This window comes from Bos grunniens, chromosome 11 (assembly GCF_055505025.1).
Source record: "Bos grunniens cultivar Pamir isolate PY7600 chromosome 11, Bosgru_T2T1.0, whole genome shotgun sequence".
NCBI classification, from domain to species: Eukaryota; Metazoa; Chordata; class Mammalia; order Artiodactyla; family Bovidae; genus Bos; species Bos grunniens.
Window position 1 is genome coordinate 63,586,562 of NC_141175.1, and position 23,525 is coordinate 63,610,086.

The following is a 23,525-nucleotide window of genomic DNA, read 5'->3' on the forward strand; positions in this document are numbered from 1 at the left end:
ATAATGGATTCTCAGAATAGAAATCTTCATGTCAAAAGGGTATATAATTTTATACCTCTTAAAATACATTGCTAAGTGAATGTTCAAAAATGGTACATTAATTTGTTTTGCCAACAGCTATGTATGAAATTACCACTTTCACCAAACTCTCCAAGAAGATATATTCCAACTGTTGAAAAATTTTTTTAATTTTTTGTCAGTGAACGGTCACTTTATTTCACAAAAATTTATTGTGAGTCTACAATGCCTTTGACTTAGAGACATAAAGGTTGTTAGCCCTCACCAGATTTCCATATAAAGGGGAATACTAGAAAATAGAAATTACAATACTTTCTTAAATCCCCAAATTTGTGACTATCAATTGAGCAATGGTGGGCTACACTCCCTCATTGCTGAGATCATCTCCCTCAGGCCAATCTCATAGGAACAAGTGATTCAAATTCTGGTTAAATATTACATGGAGAAAAATAATTCCCCAAAACTTATTCATTGAAAAAATTACCATAAGCAAAGTTAAATGACAAATGCTAAACTGGGGACATTATTTGAAATATGTAACAGAGATGAAGAGCTAATATATAAAGAGTACCTAGAAAAAGCATTAAGAAAAAGACAATCAATGAAGGAAATGAACAAAAAATATTAATAGCTCACAGAAAAGTAAATACAAATAGTTCTTTAAAACATGTGAAAAGATGCTCACTGAAAGCAGGGGTTGGCACACTATGGTTCACAAGCCAAATCTGGCTAGCTAGCTGTTTTGTTACTTGCTCACAGCTATGCCCATTCGTTGATGTTTTGTCTATGTCTGCTGGCATGCTACAACAGACTTGAGAGTTAGAATAGAGACTGCATATGGCCTACAAACCTAAAAATATTTACTACCTGGTTTTTTAAAGAAAAGTTTACTGACCTGTGACCTGGATAAAAAAAATTAAATGACATTTAGATACTATTTTTAATGTAGCAGACTGTCAAAAATCCAACAGCTTGAAAATACTATAACAGGGTCTTCTCACACATCTTATGAACAGTAAATTTGTGAAACTTTTTAAATGGCAATTTGGTAATACTTATCTTAAGCAGTAATTTATTTATACTTGGTCAAGCAATTCTACTTTTGAGAATTTATTCTACAAATCCACTTGATCATGTATGTATGCCATGGTTATTTATTGCAGGTTATTTATCCCATTCAAAAAGATTCAAATCATTCCCACTGGAGGACTGGTTAAACCGATTCATCTATATAATGAAAACAGTATGTAGTTATCTGAAAGAATGAGGAAGCTCTCTATATACTGATATTAAATACTTTTATAATATATGTTCAGTGAAAAAAAGTTAAGTACAATACAGTACATAGGATATGCTAACAGTCTATAAAAGTGGGGAGGATGAGACTGTTGAGCTCAGAGTTTCTTACATCTGCACAATGAGCACTGGAAAGGTGCAGAGAAGACTGGTAATACATCAAACTTTGGGACTGGAAGGAGGGGCAGCTCTGGAGTAAGACCTCTTACTATATGCCCTTTTATATTATTTGATCATTGAACAATATTCATTCACTAACTTGTTGAATACCTAATAGGTACCAGGCCCTATTCTTGTGCTAAGGATATGGCAGTCAATAAAAGAAACACAAATCTCTGTGCTCCTGGGAACTTACATTCTAGTAAGCTAGTAAGGAGATAGGTAATAAACAAGATAAATAAAATAGGTGGTATGTTCTAACCACCTATTTTGGTGATAAGGAGAAAACAGAAAAACATAAGAAAGAAGATATGATGTATTGAATGTATGCTGGAGGCAAGGAAGTTAACAGAGTGACCAGAATCTCACTAAGAAGTAGTGAGATTCTAAGATTTTTAAGGAAAAAAAAAATCTAAAAATGGAACAGTGAGGCTGGAGAATGTATTATCAATTAAAAACACTGAATTAAAAAAGAGCAACCATTCAGTTTAATTTTTTAAACAATGCTCTTAGAAGTTATTAATATTAATTATTAATAAGATTATTATTGATGAGATTATATCCTTATTTTAATTTACTGTATTATGATCTCAAAGGGTTGCTTTCAAGTAGTTAAAACAAGAAGCTTTTACTGCTCCAACTCAAGTGCTGAGATAGAGGAAAGTAAATGTGTAGGGAGAACACATGGATGATCCTTAGGTGGATGGGCACCTAGGTCAGAATGGGGAGTGAGGGGAGAAGATGGCTGAGTGAGTTCTAAAGACTAGGAAGGAGTTAGCCAATCCAAGACTGAATGAAAGAATTCTTGGAAAAGGAAATGACTGTGCAAAAGCAAAGAGATGAGCAAAGGCCAGGCAGATGGTTCAGAATAACCCAAGCGAGGTCTTGGTCAGGGAGGACTATAACTAAATAAAACTATGGAGATGTCAAGGTAAGCATTAAAAGCCCTGGTAAGCCATATAAAAAACTGCAGATTGGAGTACCTCAAACTATCCCTAAATCCCTTCTCCCTTGCTTGTCTCTCTCCTAGCATGTTTTCTAAATCCCAGCATGACTGACATCTTGAGATGGTTATCTCTTTGTCATTGGGGTTGTCTTATGCATTGCAGTATGCTTCTCTACCCACTAGATGCCAGTAACAGTCCCTCTTACCTGTTATTACAACCAAAAATATCTCCAGACATTGTCAGAAATCCCCTTATAGGGCAAAATCACCCCTGATTATGAACCACTGGTCTGGAAGTTGAAAAAGCTAGAATTCTCACTTTTCCAGCCTCCCTTGCAGCTAGAAATCACTACGTGACACAGGTCTAGCCAATGAAAGATGAGAGGTGGTCTACTGGAACTTCCTTCCTTTTTCATCCTTTCAATCCTTACTTCAAAGGTAAAAGCAACAGCAGCAATTATGCAGCCATGAGATGATAAGCATAAAAGAAAAACCATGAGAGTCAGAGAAGCTGGCCCCTACATTTGTGAGCTAATGCTAGCAATCACCTACCTCCAGACTTTTCCCATAGGAGTGGGTTTGATAACTCCTATGCATTTAGGCTACCAAATTGAAGGTTTCTATTTTTGTAGCTGAAAACAATCCTAACTGTTAAAGCATACAAAAGTGTTTGGATTATTTCCTAGATTCTAAAAATTAAAAAGACTTTCATCATCATATCTACATTTTACATTTCACTACAAAACACAGGCAATAGAGGTTGGTAGACCATGGAAAATACCATTATGGCAAATCAGGCAAAAACATGAATGAGCTTAAGTCAACTCAGTGATAGTGGGAATAAAGTAGAAAGGATGCATTTCAGGGACATTGAAAGGTGAAATGGATCTTATAAATGAAATTGTAAATAATTGGATATGGGCAGTGAAGAAGATACATCAAAGGCTAAAACTCATACTTCTGGTGTAGGTGATGTCCTAGATGGAACACAAAATATAAGGAGCATATTTAATTTGTAAATGATGTTACTGACAAGAGATTAATTTCCAAAATATGCAAACAGCTCATAAAGCTTAATATTAAAAAAATAAAAAATGGGCAGAAGACCTAAATAAACATTTTTCCAGAGAAGACCTACAGATGGCCAACAAATACATGAAAAGTGCTCCACAGTACTAATTATTAGAGAAAGGCAAATCAAAACTCTAATCAAAACCAGTCAGAATGGCCATCGTTAAAAAGCCTGCAAATAATTAATGCTGGAGAGGGTGTGGAGAAAAAGGAACTGTCTTAACACTGTTGATGAGAATGTTATCTGGTGCAGCCACTATGGGAACAGTATAGAGGTTCTTTAAAACACTAAAAATAGAGTTACCATATGATCCTGCAAGCCCACTCTTGGGTATATATCTGGAGAAAACTCTAATTTGAAAAGACACATGCACCCCAATGTTCAAAGCAGCACTATTTACAATAGCCAAGACATGAAAGCAACCTAAATGTCCATCAACAGGTGAATGGATAAAAATATGGTGTGTATACACACACACACCACAATGGATTGTTACTTAGCCATAAAAAAAAAATGAAATGATGCCATTTACAGCAACATAGATGGATCTAGAGATTATCACACTAAGTGAGGCAAATTAGAGAAAGATAAATATCATTATATCACTTATATGTGGAATCTAAAAAATGATAAATAACGAACTTAATTACAAAACATAAATAGACTCACAGACACAGAAAACAAACTTGGAGGGACCTCCCTGGTGTTCCAGTGGCTAAGACTCCACGTCCCCAATGCAGGGGGCCCAGGTTTGATCCCTGGTCGGGGGATTAGATTCCACATGCTACAACTACAGATCTCACACGGCACAATAAAAATTGAAGAGCCCACACACCACAACTAAGGCTTGGCACAACCAAATAAGGAAATAAAAATAGATACTTTAAAAAACAAACACAGTTACCAAAAGGGAGAGGCAAGAGAAGGATAAAATAGAAGTTTGGAATTAACATATACATACTAATACTACTATATATAAAATAGGTAAACAACGAGGTCCCACTGTATAGCACAGGAAACTATTCTCAATATCTGGTGATAAGCTATAATGGAAAAGGATCTGAAGAAGATTTTATATATATTATATACATATATTTAAAGAGGATAATATTCCATTCCAGGCCAAGTTGAATTTGAAATGCTTATGGCACATCTAAGTGGTAATGTTCATGACATTTAGATACTTAGATAGAGAAGTCAGAAAAAGAGTAAAGCAGTGATATATATATATATATGTCAAATTTTTAAATTCCAATAAAATAACATTACTTACTGCAAAAGTAATATCAATGAAGTATAGAATACTTAATAATACAGCTAAGCAAAAAGAATTAAAAATACACAGACATATTCATACAATCCCAGCATCCAGATACAGTTTGTAGTAAAAAAATACATATGTATACAATTCATATACGTATGAATATACACACTTAACAGGATTATACTGCATATGCTGTGTGGTAACAGACTTTGTTCACTTAGTAACACATCATAAACATCTTTCTATTTAAATTAATATTCGCCTACTTTTATGATTTTTTTTTACTGTTATAAATAGTTCTGAGACAAACTGTCTTCACAGTAAAATTTTGGCCCATAACAGTAATTATTTCACTAGGATAAATTCCTACTTGTGGAATTGCTGGATAAATGTTGTTTTAAGGCTTTTGACAGGTGTTCCCAAATCATTTTCTGGAGAGGCTGTGGCAATTCGTAACCTCATTAGCTTATGTACAAACACTCATCTCCCTACACTTTCTCCAAAACTGAAATTATAAACATAATCACTCAAATATTTGACAATTTTATAAAATAAAAATGTCAACCTGTTGCTTTCATTTTGCATTTAATTTCTAAAACCTGAGCTGCTTATGTTTTTCAGCAATTTGTATTTTTTCTTTGGCAAACTGCTGATTCTTATCCTTTGCCCCTTTTCTTTTAAAACATTTATTGATTTGTAAGAGTTCTTTACATATTAACTTTAACCTTTCTTCATTAATGCAACATTTTATTCTTAGTTGCATTTGCCAACTAAGGGTACATTTTGATAAACAGATATTTTAAATTACTGGAATGGTCAAGGTTTGAAATGGTGAAGAATGGGAAGAATGTGAATGGGAACAAGATGTATCCAAAAGCAAATAGAAAGAATGATGCAATATTAGGCTCAGCAAAGGCTGGATTCCATGAATTTCTAATTGTTTCAATCTTCAAAGTTTTAAGAGTGGTTTCTTGAGTGCAGAGAAAGAAAGGGGAGAAAGGATTCACTTAAGAGTTGGAATTTTGTCTGTTGGTTTAGTCAGAAATGAGACACAGGAATAAGGGAATTATGTGTATTAGCACGAGTGTTGCTAAAATGATGGATCATATGAATGAGGCAATTGATAAGCTGGGAGAAACTAGGAGAGGTTAGGGGATGCTATATTCACCTTTGAGAAATGAAATATTTCCTGCCATAAAGCACTAAATTCTTTAACTTGGAGTATCTGGTTTTCTTTAATTAACAATCACCTTCTGATGTTAAGACTACCTGCCCCTTGTTGCAAAACTTCTATATAACTTGGCTCCTCCCTTGCTTCCTGGGAGCAGTTCTCTCAGGGTCACTTGAAATGCTGTCTTCCAGGCTTGCAACCCCCCAAATTTCCACTGAATAAAATATTACTCTCAATTTTTATTAATAGGTTGTGAATATTTTTTAAGTCAACACTTTAATATTTTAAATGTTTTAATTCATTTCCTTTATAGTCAGGCAGTCTTCTAGATCACGCTTGGAATTAATTTTTAGCCACCAAATCTACTTACTAGTTCTAATGCATTTTATTTTAGCTACTCTACTTTCCATTTCCTTGCATTCTCTTTTTATCCCAGCCCATACTTAAAAGAAAAATTATTTTCCTGTATCCTAAGCAATATTTAATTCCAGAATATGGAGTGGGAAGGAAAAAGTTTGAAGGAGGAAGAAAAACAGGGCCACGTACCCTTTCACCATAAGATCATAAGACACATGGTAAACCAGGGCATTCAATGAGTTACCACGTTCAATGATCACAACTCAGGGTTATGCTGGCCAAAATGGAAATCTGCCAGGTACTTCCTGTGCTGAGAACAGTTTCAAAGTCCAATAACCTGTTTATTCTCACCAGAGGTATTTTCTTACAACAGCTTATTTGCAAGTGTCATCTGAGACCTTGGAAACTGCAGACCCTCCCTGTCATACCCCACTTCATTTTGGGGTGTTTTGACTATAGACTTGAGGAGACCATCATTCAATTGCTTGTGAAAACATGATACCATAGTTTCAAAGATCTCTTTTCCAGTTCCAGTGTCCTTTCTCCCCAGAATAGCCTAGAAGAAAGGGCAGAACTGGGATTCCTTTGATGTGTGGGCACCCAGGTAAGGAGGCTCCTGGAACTAGAACTTCCTTTTGATACTGAGCAGGGTCATGTGGGTCTCCTGGGCACAAAGCCTTTCTATGTCCCCCATTTCTTTGATTACAGAAAATAGCCTTCATTCAGCCTCCATGACCTTTGCTGAGTTCCAACGGGTAGATTCTAGCAGTTGTTAATTAGGGAAGGGAGAGAATGCAAGACTGGGGAGAAACATTCAAGAGAAACAAGTTATTCAGCCTTGGGGCACAGTCCTGGTTCCCCATCAACAGATACACACAATATCTTTGAGCTGTTTTTCAGATACTGAAACCCCCTTCCAAGTGGGAGAAATTATCAGTTAATGATAGTATTGCTGACCACAAGTATGTAGACCCAGACTAGTTGGAACCTGAACGTTTATGATGCTGCATCCTACTTACCATCAACCTATAAGAAGAATGCCCATGAGCTGATCATGCCCTCTTTGAACAATTACTATGAACTTTCAATCTTCTCCAAGTGGGAACACATAGTTTTTTGAGGCAGGAATCCACTGTGTCCCTCTTTGCCTGGCAAAGTAATAAAGCTATCCATTTCTACTTCACCTAAAACTGTCTCTGAGATTCAATTTGGCACCAGTTTGTAGAGAAGCTGAGCTTTTGGCATCACTTTGGGAAGTGAGGAGCTGACTGATGACCTGAGCCTTTGCTGATCTGAGAAGGGAGAACCATGGACTCGATACATGTGAAGATGACATGCGGCATCTTGCCAACCACTAAGGAGCCAGCCAAGCTCCTGAGAAGTCTTCCATTCTAAAATCAGATTGCACGTCATCCAAGATGCTCTCTCAGCAAGAAGCCATGAACTTCCTTTATCCTCAATCCTGGCTCAGATTTGACATTGTAAATAGAAGAGTCAGGTTTTGTATCTGAACTCTGAGGTTATCACATGTCAACCCTGACTAGAGAACTAGAAAGTAAAACCAGGCTCTCAAAGGACATCTATTCAGAACCTCAGTCCCTTCCTTTTTATACAATAGAGATATTAAAATAAAGAAAAGTCAACTACCAAAGCTTAAAAAACTCACTCCAGCAGCAGAAAATCAGTTTGGTCTTTGAAACCACTGAGCATTTTCATGCATTTTAAAAATTTTCCAGCTTTATTGAGGTATATTTTCATGTATTTTTAAATGACTCCTTTTATATGTACAGCACCTGTTCTCAAGAAATGATCTTGAGAAAGTCAGCCAGCTTCCTAAAAGAAAACAACCTGGAATCAAGGAAAAGGCAAATACTAGACTCTCTCAGACTCATACTTTTTGTTTCCATGTCTCCCAGAGAGTTATCAAACTTCTCCCCATAGCCCCCGAAACACAGACCACACACACACACACACATACACACACCCTACGCAGGGTTGAGAACCACTGCTGAGAAAAAATCAGGCTGAGGATACTCCATTCTGGCCTTTCATATCAGAGTTAAATGCTTAATGACAGAAGCCAACAGCAGCCCCAGGCTACTTCATTCACTCACTTGAGCCCAAAAGGAAACCAAACATTATATAAAGCTCTTAGAACTCCTCCCATTTGCCAAATTAGAGAAAACTTAACTTTCAAACCAGATTTTCCATTCAAAACTCAGTAACACAGAGCCCCTCTGATAAGTCTGCATACCATTTTTCTCCTGAGTAAAAGGCCAGAGATGGCCACTCAGGAAATGACTCTGCCCAGCCCAAGGCCTCAGACCTGGCCCAGCTGAGACTGGACAACTACCTGAGACAAAGGAATAGGCCGCTAGGATATTGCTGAGCAAAGCCATGTCCATGCACTCGGGGATCACCAGTTCCGTGTTGTGGCAGAAGGGCAGCCTCGATGTGACATCCAGAGAAGGCCTCCTGGAGATGCTTTAGCTGGATCAAGGTGGCCACCCTCCCTCTCTTCTCTTCTGTTTGGGAACACAAAGTGAGTGATGAGAACACATTGTGATTTCCTGAAGCTGTGTTCCAGGTAGCCTGGGCTCAAGAACAAAAGTCAGTTTAATTTCCCAGCCAGGGGGCTGCAAAGACCTGAGGTTTTATTCCCTTTGCTATAACAGCTTCTTGGCTTTCAAAGAAGCAGTAACTGCTTAGGTCGTTTCTTCCTGGCCTTTCTCCTTTCTTTTCCCTGCATGCATGTGTGCTAAATTGCTTCAGTCATGTCCGACTCCTTGTGACCCTATGGACTATAGCCTACCAGGCTCCTCTATTCATGGGATCCTCCAGGCAAGAGTACTGGAGTGGATTGCCATGCCCTCCTCCAGGGGATCTTCCTGACCCGGGGATCGAACCCACGTTTCCTGCATTGGCAGGTGGGTTCTCTTCTGCTAGCACTACCTGAGAAGCCCTTCTCTTCCCCATCTCTTTCCCATTTCCCATTTAAACATTTCTCCCTCATCTTTCTGTGATATGTTTCATTTCATTCTCGCTGGTTTGTCTATGAGGTGCAGTCCATTGTCATTTTAGTCACTGCATTTTACCCCCAAGCCACAGCCTGCTCTTCACTTGGCTCTGCTTTTCCCTGTACTGTTGGCACTCGGGTACTTTGATCAGTTTGCCTCACCCCATAAACACCAGATGTGGATTCTTGGAAATGGATCAGAGCTGGCTCTTTTAGAACTGCTAAAGTGGTTCCAGTTCTAAAATGCCCCCAAGAAGTTGGGAGCTCAAGCATGTTCCCTGCCCCTAGCTCCATGACTCCACTGTGATAGTGGTGGGCTAACCAAACACATATGCAGTGCTATAAGCTACCTGTCAAAGGAACTGTATCACTGGGGTTCCAAAGAGGAACTTGGGATCTCAGTATTCAGTGGCTCAGCCTCTGGCTGGGGGGCACATTCTTTCCCCAGCTGCTACCGTTGCTCAGGCCCAGCATCTTCATTACCAGTTGATTCAGTGAAGCCCTGGCAGACAGCTGAGGCTTTCAAGTGGCAAAGATTTTAATGATTCCTATTCAGTGCCACTCTCCAGCTGAAAACAGGAAACTGAGTCACAGGGTATGGAGGGATGTCAGGTTGGGGTAAGTAGTGAAGTGAAGTGAAAGTCACTCAGTCGTGTCTGACTCTTTGCGACCCCATAGACTATACAGTCCATGGAATTCTCCAGGCCAGAATACTGGAGTGGGTAACCTTTCCCTTCTCCAGGGGATCTTCCCAACCCAGGGATTGAACCCAGGTCTCCTGCATTGCAGGCAGATTCTTTACCAGCTGAGCCACAAGGAAAGCCCTGAGGAAAGTAAGAGAAGCAGAACGCTCCAGTCCTTGCAGAATAAACAGGTTCTCAGATGGGTCACAGACATTGGTTACCATGGATCACATATAGAGGGCTTGGAGAACCACAGTTCCATAGGTGGGTGGAATGGGTAACAACAGGTAAGGCAACTCTCACTTTGATGAATTCCAATGGGCTTATGGAAGACTAAAGCAAGGAAAGACAGACCAACCCACAGGTAAGATAGAAACCAACATAAGGTCCTTGGAGCAGCCAGAGGCCTAGGGAGAAGCAGGATGAGGAGTGGGAGCTAGGGGGCTCTGAGAGGGGACTAGGTGCTGCTTAGGGGCCCCTGTATCTCTGAGCCCTCAATGCCATTTGAGTTCCTAAATGGTGACAACTAGATGATATACGTGAAGACTTGGAACCACCATACCGAGTTCAGAGACTGAACTCTGAACTGAAGGTCTAAGGACTTCAGGACCTAGGAAGAAAGTGAAGTCAATGAAAAATGGAGTATGTAGTGGGACAAAGCTATTTCAGGTCCATTCCCTCATTTCTATCCCCATCTAAAATTTTCTATAGTGCAAATCTCATTTCATTTCTGTGAGTTTTCTAATAGTCTCCTAACTGATGCTTCTGCCAATAACTCTTCCTATTCAACCTAGCACCCACTCTCACCAACTAGATTATATATAAAGTACAAATCTGATCATTTCACTCCATGGTCCAACCCTTCAACTAATCCTCATTAAACTTAACAACACATATCTACTTTCACAATATATGACCTCTATTTTAGCTCCTAATTCATCTCCTAATCAAGTCTACACTCTTACACATATACATAGAGATAGAAATATGCCTAATACTTCAAAAATACCCAATTACTTTCAGTTCCCCAAATATACTAAGGTCTTTTACCTTTTCATGCTTTTTGTTATACCCTTCCTTTTGCCTAAAAGCCCCTCCTCCTTTTATCTGTCTGGCTAATGTTTCCTTTAAGAAATAATTCAAAAGTTCTATGATAGTCTCAAAATCATGAAGACTTCCCTTTTTAAGAAATAGAAAAATCCATACTAAAATTCATATGGAATATCAAGCAATCCAAATAACCAAAGCAGTCTTAAATAAACAAAAAAAGCTGGAAGCCTCACCCTTCCTGATTTCAAAACATATTAAAAGCTACAGTAACCCAAACAATATAGTACTTGCATGAAGACAGACATATAGATAAATGGAATAAAATAGAGAGCCAAGAAATAAAACCTTATATATATGGTTCGATTATTTTCAACAAAGGAGCCAAGACCATACAACTTGGAAAGAATAGTCTTGTTGAGAAAACTGGATATCCACCTGTGAAAGAATGAAGTTGAACCCTTACCTTACACCATACTAAAAGAATTTAACTAAAAATGGATAAAAGACCTAAATGGAAGAGTTAAAATTATAAAGCTCCTAGAAGAAAACACAGAGGAAAAGTTCCATGACACAGGATTCAGCAATGATTTCTTGAACTTTATATCAAAAGCACAGGCAACAAAATAAAAGTAGATAAGCCAGACTACATCAAAACTTAAAACTTCTGTGCATCAAAGGATACATTCAACATAGTGAAAGGGAATCCATGGAATGGGAGAAAATATTTGCAAATCATACATCTGATAAGGGGTTAATATCTAGATTATATACAGAACTCCTACAACTCAATAACAACAAACAATCTGATTTTTAAATGTGCTAAGAGCTTGAATACCCCTTTCTCTAAAGAAGATTTATGAATGACCAATAATCCATGAAAAGATGCTCAACATTACTAAGGAAATGCAAATCAAAACACAGGGAAATACCTCCCCACATTCATTAGGATGGCTACCATTAAAAAAGAACAGAAAGGATCAAGTATTTGAGGGGACTTGAGAGGAACACTTGTACTCTTGGTGGGAAGGTAAAATTGTGGAGGCACTATGGGAGATAGTATGGCAGTGTCTCAAAAAAAAAAAATTAAAAATATGATTCAGCAATTCATCTCTGGGTCTACAACCAAAAGAATTGAAAACAGGGACTCAGATATTTGTTTATCAATTATGAAACACTATTACAGCAGCCTAAAGATAAATCAAAGTGTCTATCCTCAGACAAATGGATAAGTAAAATGTGGTATATGCATACAAAGAATATTACTCACAGTCTTCAAAAGGAATGAAATTCTGACACATGCAACAACATGGATGAATCTTGAGGACATTGTGTTAAATGAAATAATCCAGTCACAAAAGAACAAATAAGGTATGATCCCACTTATATGAAGTATTTAGAGTAGTTGAATTCATAGAGACAGAAGGAAGAATGGTGACTGTTAGGGGTGGGGAGAAGGCAGGAATGGGAAATTACTGTTTAATGGGTGCAGAGTACAAAGATTCAATCTTGCAAAATGAAAAGGGTTCTGGACATAGATAGTGATAATGGTTGCACAACAAAGCAAATGTACTTGATGCCATTGAGTTGTGCATTTAAAAATGACTAAAATAGGAAATTTTCACAATTTTTAAATTAATAATAATATAAGCTATTGATGAGGTACACAATAAATTTTAAAGGTTAAATTTTAAAGATTCTTTAGAGAATTCTGTAATCAAATATTGATTTTCAGTTAACAGGAATGGTAATAGAATTATAGTGATAGTAAAATTGAAGTCAAAATACTACATGATATAACTTATATGTGGAATCTAAAAAAATACAAGAAACTAGTGAGTACAACAAAAAAGAAGCAGGCTCACAGATACAGAGAACTAGTGTTTACCAGTGAGGAGAGGGAAGGGGGGAGGAGGAATAAGGAGTAGGGGATTCAGAAGTACAAAGTATTATGTGTAAAATAAGCTGCAAAGATACACTATACAATGCAGAGAATATAACCAATATTTTATAATAACGAAAAATGCAGTATAATGTTTAAAAATTGTGAATCACTATATTGTACACTTGTAATTTATGGAATATTATACATAAACAACACTTTGATGTAAAAAGTTGAAGTCAATACAATTCTAATCTGGCTTAACTTTATATAAAAGCTTTTATTATCTCACTTATAAAAAATTTAATGTAAATAACTATATTCTATCACATTTATAGATTAAGAGGAAAAACATATGTCACTGAATGTAAAAATGTGTTTGTGTAAAAATTAATAAAAATTCATGATTCTTTTTAAAAAAGAATAGTTTAATGAAGCAAAGCTTCAAATGCTCCAGACTCTTTTCTTCTCTATCAAAGTATCCAAATATTTTTCTAACATTGCACCTATGCTATTGTAATTGGAATTATCAGTTTACTGGAGAGGCATCTTACAAATCCTTATTATCCTGGTACCTGATGAAAGGAGGTTCTCAATAAATTCTAGCTGGTTGAAAAACAAAAAGAGCAATTAGGCATGAGCTTTGTATGCATAAGAGCTTCCCTAGTGGCTCAAACAGTAAACAATCTACCTGCAATGCAGAAGACTTGGGTTTGATATTGGGTCGGGAAGATCCCCTGGAGAAGGGAATGGTTAGCCACTCCAGTATTCTTGCCTGGAAAATTCCATGGACAGAAGAGTATGGCGGGCTACAGTCCATGGGGTTGTGAAGAGTTGGAAATGACTGAGTGACTAACAACATTCTGCGTGCATGCGTAAGTCTCAGAGAGTATTTCTGAGTAGATTTTAGAGTGAGCCACTTTGAAGACTAAAAGGACAACAGGCTGACTGGTTCAGTCGGGTGGCAAGCAGGGTACTTCCTCAGGACTAGGAGAGGACGCATACAAGATGGAAGCTTGAGGCAAGAGTTCCAACAGGGACAGGAGAAAGTCTCGCAGTCTTCCAAGGTAGTAGAGCCTATAAGGAGGTACATGAACACGGATACCTCCTCCCCCGAGGGACGGAGCCTTTTTTTTTTTTATGCATTTCATACCCCAGTCTGCCTCAGGAACAAAATTCAGAAAATAATTGCTGGTCCTCAGACACTGATGAATGATTTGTTCCAATGGGCTTATTTGGTTTTCAGTAATAGGGATATGGCCAGAAAGTCTTAACATACCCAGAGAAATATGTTAAATATGGTACAACCTTCTCAGTCTTAACCCAAAGTATTGGAAACCTTAGCAACCATAAAGAGTATGTAATGGGGGTGTCAGGGAAAAGGAAGGGGCACACTTTCCTAGAAACCTCTTTTGTGCAAAATCAATGGCCAGCTGTTTTTACATGCCTTTCTGTTTGTGCCTGATTGTCCCATCCCTTTAATGGGAAGAGATTTATTAACCAAGTTAGGGGCTTCTCTGTTTCTTGAGGGCCAATGTAACCACCCTTATCACCAAGTGGTTCTAACAGAAAGTAGAAAGTAACAGATAAAAGCTGAAACTAAAAGAGAAGCCTTAGTAGACCCTATAATGTGGACTATCAAGGTTCTGGGATTGGCTGAAGATATCCAGCCAATGATTATTAAGTAAAAATGGTTTAAGAGTGTCTAAATGTAAGGTACAAATTCCTTAAGCCTAGGGAAGATCCTCAAAAGTGTTTGTAAATAGACTACCAAAATGGGAGGTCACTACACTAATCATGGACTTCCCTGGTGGCTCAGAAGGTAAACAGTCTGCCTGCAATGCAGGAGATACAGGTTCAATCCCTGACTGGGGAAGATCCCCTGGAGAAGGAAATGGCAACCCATTCCAGTATTCTTGCCTGGAGAATTCCATGAACAGAGGAGCCTGGTGGGCTACGGTCCATGGGGTCACAAAGAGTCAGACATGACTGAGTGACTAACACTTTCACTTTCACACTAACCATAGCTAACATTTGGAGGAATTTTAGGGGAAGGCCTTCTCCCTTAAGCTAAATGGTAAAACAAAAACATTGCAGCACAGGCAAATGAGTATGTCAGTCCTTCCATATCACTGGGGTAGCCACCCAAACTTTGAGAAAAACAAAAAAAGAGAGAGAGAGAGAGGGAGAAAGAAATAAAAACAAACCATCCTTGTTTTACAAATTTAGCCTTTACAGGACCAGAAGTGTGGCTCCAAAAGTAATCCGAAGCCCATCAATCCTTTTTTATCACTCCCAAAACCTTATTTTTCTCAAAAGGCTTGTAAGTATTAAACAGAGGGGAAACAAAGTCATCCTAGGAGAAATCTGCCTATACCTTCAAAATGTAAATGTTCATATCTGGTATTCAGGGGAACACTTTATCTCTGCCATCTTTTTAAAATGCAAATTTTAGAAATAAGGGTAAAGAAATTGAGAACTACAGTTGTTAAGGATAAGTTAAAATCCTAAGTGTCATTTCAGTAAATATTGGCCCTCTAGCCAAATAAGCCTGATTTGCTCCATCTGCTAGAAGTTCCAAAGAACAGCAAGGAGAGAGAAGAAAGCCTTCCTCAGTGATCAGTGCAAAGAAATAGAGGGAAACGATAGAATGGGAAAGACTGGAGATCTCTTCAAGAGAACTAGAGATACCAAGGGAACATTTCATGCAAAGATGGGCAAAATAAAGGACAAAAATGGTATGGACATAACAGAAGCAGAAGATATTAAGAAGAGGTGACAAGAATACAAGAGCTATACAAAAAAGATCTTCACGACCCAGATAATCACAATGGTGTGATCACTCACCTAGAGCCAGACATCCTGGAACGCAAAGTCAAGTGGCCTTAGGAAGCACCACTGTGAACAAAGCTAGTGAAGGTGATGGAATTCCAGTTGAGCTACTTCAAATCCTGGAAGATGATGCTGTAAAAGTGCTGCACTCAATATACCAGCAAATTTGGAAAACTCAGCAGTGGCCACAGGACTGGAAAAGGTCAGTTTTCATTCCAATCCCAAAGAAAGGCAATGCCAAAGAATGTTCAAACTACCGCACAATTGCACTCATCTCACACGCTAGCAACATAATGCTCAAAATTCTCCAATCCAGGCTTCAACAGTACATGAATTATGAACTTCCAGAAATTCAAGCTGGATTTAGAAAACACAGAGGAACCAGAGATCAAGTTGCCAACATCCTCTGGATCACTGAAAAAGTGAGAGAGTTCCAGAAAAACATCTACTTCTGCTTTATAGACTATGCCAAAGACTTTGACCATATAGATAACCACAAACTGTGGAAAATTCTTAAAGAGATGGGAATACCAGACCACCTGGCCTGCCTGTTGAGAAATCTGTATGCAGGTCAGGAAGCAACAGTTAGAACCAGACATGGAACAACAGACTGGTTCCAAATTGGGAAAGGAGTATGTCAAGGCTGTATATTGTCACCCTGTTTATTTAACTTATATGCAGAGTACATCATGAGAAATGCTGGGCTGGAAGAAGCACAAGCTGGAATCAAGACTGCCAGGAGAAATATCAATAACCTCAGATATGCAGATAACACCACTCTTATGGCAGAAAGTGAAAAAGAACTAAAGAGCCTCTTGATGAAAGTGAAAGAGGAGAGTGAAAAAGTTGGCTTAAAACTCAACATTCAGAAAACTAAGATCATGGCATCTGGTCCCATCATTTCATGGCAAATAGATGGGGAAACAGTGGGAACGGTGACAGATTTTATTTTGGGGGGCTCCAAAATCACTGTAGATGGTGACTGCAGCCAGGAAATTAAAAGACGCTTGCTCCACAGTTCAAAAGCATCAATTCTTTGGTGCTCAGATTTCTTTATAGTCCAACTCTCACATCCATACATGACTACTGGAAAAACCATAGCCTTGACTAGACAGACCTTTGTTGGTAAAGTAATGTCTCTGCTTTTTAATATGCTGTCTAGGTTCTTCGTAACTTTCCTTCCAAGGAGTAAGCGTCTTTTAGTTTCATGGCTGCAATCACCATCTGCAGTGATTTTGGAGCCCCCAAAAAATAAAGTCAGCCACTGTTTCCCCATCTATTTGCCATGAAGTGATGGGACCAGATGCCATGATCTTAGTTTTCTGAATGTTGATCTTTTGAGCTATTTCAAATTCTAAAAGATAATGCATGACCAACCTAGACAGCATGTTAAAAAGCAGAGATATCACTTTACTAACAAAGGTATGTATAGTCAAAGCTATGGTTTTTTCAGTAGTCATGTATGGATGTGAGATTTGGACTATAAAGAAAGCTGAGCGCTGAAAAATTGATGCTTTTGAACTGTGGTATTGGAAAAGACTCTTGAGAATCCCTTGGACTGCAAGGAGATACAACCAGTCCAACCTAAAGGAAATCAGTCCTGAATATTCTTTGGAAGGACTGATGCTGAAGCTGAAACTCAAACTCTAATACTTTGGCCACTTGATGCGAAGAACTGACTCATTGGAAAAGACCCTGATGCTGGGAAAGATTGAAGGTGGTTGGAGAGGGGGATGACAGAGGATGAGATAGTTGGATGGCATCACCGACTCAATGGACATGAGTTTGAGTAAACTCCCGGAGTTGGTGATGGACAGGGAGGCCTGGCGTGCTGCAGTCCATGGGGTCGCGAAGAGTGGGACACGAATGAGTGATTGAACTGAACTGAGGTTTATCATAGCTGTTCTTCCAAAGAGCAAGTGTGTTTTAACTTCATGGCTACAATCACCATCTGCAGTGATTCTGGGGCCCAAGAGTCTCATTGTTTCCATTGTTTCCCCATCTATTTGCCATGAAGTAATAGGACCAGATATCACGATCTTAGTTTTTTGAATGTTGAGTTTTAAGCCAGCTTCTTCACTCTCCTATTTCACCTTCATCAAGAGACTCTTTAGTTCCTCTTCACTTTCTGCCATAAGAGTGGAGCCATCTGCATATCTGATTATTAATATTTATCCAGCAATCTTGATTTCAGCTTGTGCTTCAAGCAGCCTGGCATTTTGCATGATATACTCTGCATATAAGTCAAATAAGCAGGGTGACAATATACAGTCTTGATGTACTCCTTTCCCTATTTGGAACCAGTCTGTTGTTCCATGTCGGGTTCTAACTATTGCTTTTTGACCTGCAAACAGATTTCTCAGGAGGCAGGTAAGGTGGTCTGGTATTCCCATCTGTTTCAGAATTTTCCACAATTTGTTGTGATCCACATAATCAAAGGCTTTAGCATAGTCAATGAAGCAGAAGTACATGCTTTTCTGGAATTCTCTAGCTTTATCTATGATACAATGGATGTTGGCAATTTGATCTCTGGTTCCTCTGTCTTTTCTAAATCCAGCTTGAACATCTGGAAGTTCTCGGCTCACACACTGCTGAAGCCTGGCTTGGAGAATTTTCAGCATTACTTTGCTACTGTGTGAGACGAGTGAACTGTGCAGTAGTTTTAAATATTCTTTGGCACTGCCCTATTTGGGACTGGAATGAAAACTGAACTTTTCCAGTGACTACTGCTGAATATTCCAAATTTGCTGACATATTGAGTGCAGCACATTAACAGCATCATCCTTTAGGATTTGAAATAGCTAGCTTGAACTCTATCACCTTCACTGGTTTTGTTTGTAGTGTGCTTCCTAAAGCCCACATGACTTCACACTCAAGGATGTCTGGCTCTAGGTGAGTGATCACACCATCGTGATTATCTGGGTCATGAAGATCTTTTTTGTACAGTTCTTCTGTGTATTCTAGCCACCTCCTCTTAATATCTTCTGCTTCTGTTAGTTCCACACAGTTTCTTGCATGAAACATTCCCTTGGTATCTCTAATTTTCTTGAGAAGATCTCTACTCTTTCCCATTCTATTGTTTTCCTCTATTTCTTTGAATTGTTTACTTAGGAATGCTTTCTAATCTCTCCTGGCTATTCTCTGGAACCCTGCATTCTGATGGGTATATCTTTCCTTTTTCCCTTTGCCTTTTATTTCTCTTCTCAGCTATGAGCCATGTTGTTCAGGGCCACCCAAGATAGTCAGGTCATAATGGAGAGTTCTGACAAAACATGCTAATTGTTAGAGAAATGCAAGTCAAGACTACAATGAGACATCAGCTCATACCATTATCAGAATGACCATCTTCAAAAAATCTAAAAACAATCAATCTGGAGAGAGTGTGGAGAAAAGGTAAACTTCCCACACCATTGGAAGGCATGTAAATTGGTACAGGCACTATGAAGAATAGTAATGAACAATAGAGTTACCATATGATCCAGCAATGCCACCCTTAAGCATATATCTGGAGTAAATCATAATTTGAAAAGATACATGCACCCCAAGGTTTATTGCAGTATTGTTTATAACGGCCAGGACATGGAAGCAACCTAAAAGTCATTCAACAGAGGAATGGATAAAGAAGATGGAGTACATATATACAATGGAATAGTACTCTGCCATAAAAAAGGACAAAATAGTGCCATTTGCAGCAACATGGATGGACTAGAGATTGTCATACTGAGTAAAGTAAGTCAGAGAAAGGTATATCATATGATAAAACTTATATGTGGAATATTAAAGAAGATGGCACAAATGAAATATTTATAAAACAGAGATAGAGTCACAGAGGTAGAAAACACACCTATGGTTACCAGGTGGGAAAGGGGTAGGAGAGATAAATTGGGAGACTGGGATCGACGTATGCACACTGCTGCTGCTGCTAAGTCGCTTCAGTCGTGTCAAACTCCGTGCGACCCCATAGACGGCAGCCCACCAGGCTCCACCGTCCCTGGGATTCTCCAGGCAAGAACACTGGAGTGGGCTGCCATTTCCTTCTCTGATGCACACTACTATATTATAAAATAAATAACTTGTAAGGACCTATGGTATAGTACAGGGAACTCTACTCAGTATTCTGTAATGGTCTATATGGGAAAAGAATCTAAAAAAGAGTGGATATATGCATAAATGATTTACTTTGAAACTAACACAGCATTGTAAACCAACTATTTCCCAATAAAAATTTAATCTTAAATAAATAAAAATAGCTATTATCAAAAAAGAAATCCATGCTAAAACACATTAAATTTTTTTTTTTATGTATTATTTTTGGCTACACTGGGTCTTCATAGCTGCATGTGGGCTTTCTTTAATTGTGGTGAGTGGGGGCTACTCTCTGTCCTGCTCGCCACAACTAGAGAAGTGTGCAGGCTTCTCACTGCCATGTCTTCTCTTGTTGCAGAAAATGGGCCCTAGAGCACACAGACTTCAGGAGGTGCAGCACATGGGCTTAGTTGCCCTGGGCATCTTCCTGGACCAGGGATCAAACCCATGTCCCCTGCACTGGCAGGCAGATGGAAGTCCCCAGAACACATTTTAATTAAATTTCTGAAAACTAAAACAAAGAAAGAAATCTCAAAAGCAAATTAAGTTATAGCTATCTGATGAAGCACAATATGGAATCAAGATTGCCTGGAGAAATATCAATAACCTCAGATACGCATATGACACCACCCTTATGGCGGAAAGAGAAGAAGAACTAAAGAGCTTCTTGATGAAAGTGAAAGAAGAGAGTGAAAAAGTTGGCTTAAAACTCAGCTTTTGGAAAACTAAGATCATGGCATCCGGTCCCATCACTTCATGGCAAATAGATGGGGAAATAGTAGAAACAGTGGCTGACTTTATTTTGGGGGGCTCCAAAATCACTGCAGATGGTGACTGCAGCCACGAAATTAAAAGATGTTTCTTCCTTGGGAGAAAAGCTATGACCAGCCTACACAGCATATTAAAAAGCAGAGACATTACTTTGCCAACAAAGGTCCATCTAGTCAAGGCTTTGGTTTTTCCAGTGGTCATGTATGGATGTGAGAGTTGGACTATAAAGAAAGCTGAATGCCGAAGAATTGATGCTTTTGAACTGTGGTACTGGAGAAGACTCTTGAGAGTCCCTTGGACTGCAAGGAGATCCAACCAGTCCAACCTAAAGGAAATCAGTCCTGAATATTCATTGGAAGGACTGATGCTGAAGCTGAAACTCCAATACTTTGGCCACCTTATGGAAAGAACTGACTCATTGGAAAAGACCCTGATGCTGGGAAAGATTGAAGGCAGGAGGAGAAGCGGATGACAGAGGATGAGATGGTTGGGTGGCATCACCGACTCGATGGACATGAGTTTGAGTAAGCTTCAGGAGTTGGTGATGGACAGGGTGGCCTGGCGTGCTGCAGTCCATGGGGTCATAAAGAGTCGGACATAATTGAGCGACTGTACTGAACTGATCTGTCCTTAGCTATAGATCAGATACAAATTAGAAAGAAGAAACAGAACTGTCTCTATTTGCAGAAGAGATGATGGACTCATTTGAAAAGACCCTGATGCTGGGAAAGATTGAGGGCAGGAGGAGAAGGGGATAACAGAGGATGAGATGGTTGGATGACATCACCAACTCAATAGGCATGGGTTTGGGTGGACTCCGGGAGTTGGTGATGGACAGGGAGGCCTGGCGTGCTGTGGTTCATGGGGTCGCAAAGAGTCGGACACGACTGAGCGAGTGAACTGAACTGAACTGATGGTCTACATACAGCATACCAAGGAATCTAAAAACACAAAACAAAAAAGTCAACAACAACCACAACAAACCCTTAAAACTAATAAGTGAGTTCAGCAATATCACAGGGAAGATAAACAGATAAAACATACAAAAATCAAGATTATTTCTAAATGCTAGTAATGAGCATGTGGACACTGAAATTAAAAATACAATACCAGTTACAATTGCTCAAAAAATTAAACGCTTAGATGTAAATGTAACATAACATGTATAGAACTCTAAAGCTGAAAACTACACAATGCTGCGGAGAGAAATCAGAGATCTAAAAAATGAAAGGAGATCATGGTTGTGGACTGAAAGATTCAATATAGTAAAGATACTAAGTCTCCCCAAAGTGATATACAAGTATTGTTGTTGTTGTTGGGCAGTCGCCCTGTCAGTTCAGTTCAATCGCTAGTTGTGTCCGACTCTTTGTGACCCCATGGACTGCAGCACGCCAGGCCTCTCTGTCCTTCACCATCTCCTGAAGTTTGCCCAAGTTCATGTTCATTGTATCGGTGATGCTGTCCAGCCCTCTCATTCTCTGACACCCTTTTCTCCTTCTGCCCTCAATCTTTCCCAGCATCAGGGGCTTGTCCAATGAGTTGTCTCTCAAAGAGCTTTCCACAGTTTGTCATGATCCATGCAGTCAGAGATGTTTTTCTGAAATTCCCCTGCTTTCTCTATAATCCGGTGAATATTGGCAATTTCATCTCTAGTTCCTCTTCCTTTTCTAAACCCAGCTTGGACATCTGGAATTTCTTGGTTCACATAACGCTGAAGCCTAGCATGCAAGATTTTAAGCACAACCTTACTAGCATGGAAGATGAGTGCAATTTCCAATGGTTAGCACACTCTTTGGTACTACCCTCCTTGGAACTGGGATGAGGATCAACCTTTTCCAGTCCTGTGGCCACTGCTGGGTCTTCCAGATTTGCTGACATACTGAATGCAAAACCTTGATGGCATCATCCTTTAGGGATTTGAATAGTTCTGCTGGACTTTCATCACATCCACTAGCTTTATTAACAGCAGTGCTTCTTAAGGCCCACTTGACTTTGCACTTCAGAATGTCTGGCTCTGGGTGACTAACCACACTGTCATAGTAATCCAGTTCATTAAGATTTTTTCTATACAGTTCTTCTATGTATATAGTCCCCTTCAAGGATCACTGCCTTGTCATGGTGAAGGGGCTTACACAACTCAATGAAGCTATGAGCCATGCCATGCAGGGCCACCCAAGACAGGTCACAGCAGAGAATTCTGACAAAACATGACCCACTGGAGGAGGGAATGGCAAACCACCCCAGTATACTTGCTGTGAGAGCTGCATAAAAGGCCAAAAAGATATAAGTATAATGAATTCTTATTAAAACCCCAGCCAAAAACAAACAGACAAACAAGAAAACCAGCAAGACTTTTGGTAGATATAAATAAGATTTTGCTGAAATTTATATAAAAATGCAATGGAACTAGAATGGTTAAAACACGTTTGAAAAAGAATTAAGTGGGAGGAATAAGTCTACCTATATCAAAACTTACTAGTATACAGCTACATTAATCAAGACTGTGTGTTACTTATGAAAGACAGAAACATGAAGCAGTGGAGCAGAATAAATAACCCAGAAATAGACCCACGTAAATACGCCCAACTGATTTTTGACAAAGGTGCTTTGCAGTTCAATGGAGGAAAGAGCTTTTACAACAAATGGTGCTGGAGAAACTGGACAGCCTAAGGCAAAAAAGTGAACCCTGACCCAAGCCTCATATATTACATAAAAGTTTACTCAGAGTGAATCACAGACCAAATACAAACCATAAAACTACAAAACTTTTAGAAAAAAAAATAGAAAATCTTCAGAATCTAGCATTAGGTAAAGAATTCTCAGACTTGACACCAAAACCACAATGCATAACAGGGAAAATTGATAATCTGGATTTCATCAAAATTAAAAACATTCTCTCTGTTAAGAGGATGAAGAGACAACTAG

General features: G+C 38.8%; 1 protein-coding gene across 5 annotated transcripts in view; it reads right to left on the reverse strand.

Annotated features, from left to right (window-relative positions):
• Positions 1–23,525, reverse strand: part of EVA1A (eva-1 homolog A, regulator of programmed cell death) — an 85,292-nt gene that overhangs the window by 13,640 nt on the left and 48,127 nt on the right. For 4 of the 5 annotated variants that reach the window (XM_086326746.1, XM_086326744.1, XM_086326745.1 and 1 more), the window contains one exon: positions 8,637–8,808. The exons of the other annotated variant lie outside the window; for it this stretch is intronic. In XM_086326746.1, coding sequence (XP_086182872.1) covers positions 8,637–8,688 — 52 coding nt within the window. In that variant the 5' untranslated portion in view covers positions 8,689–8,808. The remainder of the gene's footprint in view (positions 1–8,636; positions 8,809–23,525) is intronic. 5 annotated transcript variants of the gene reach the window in all.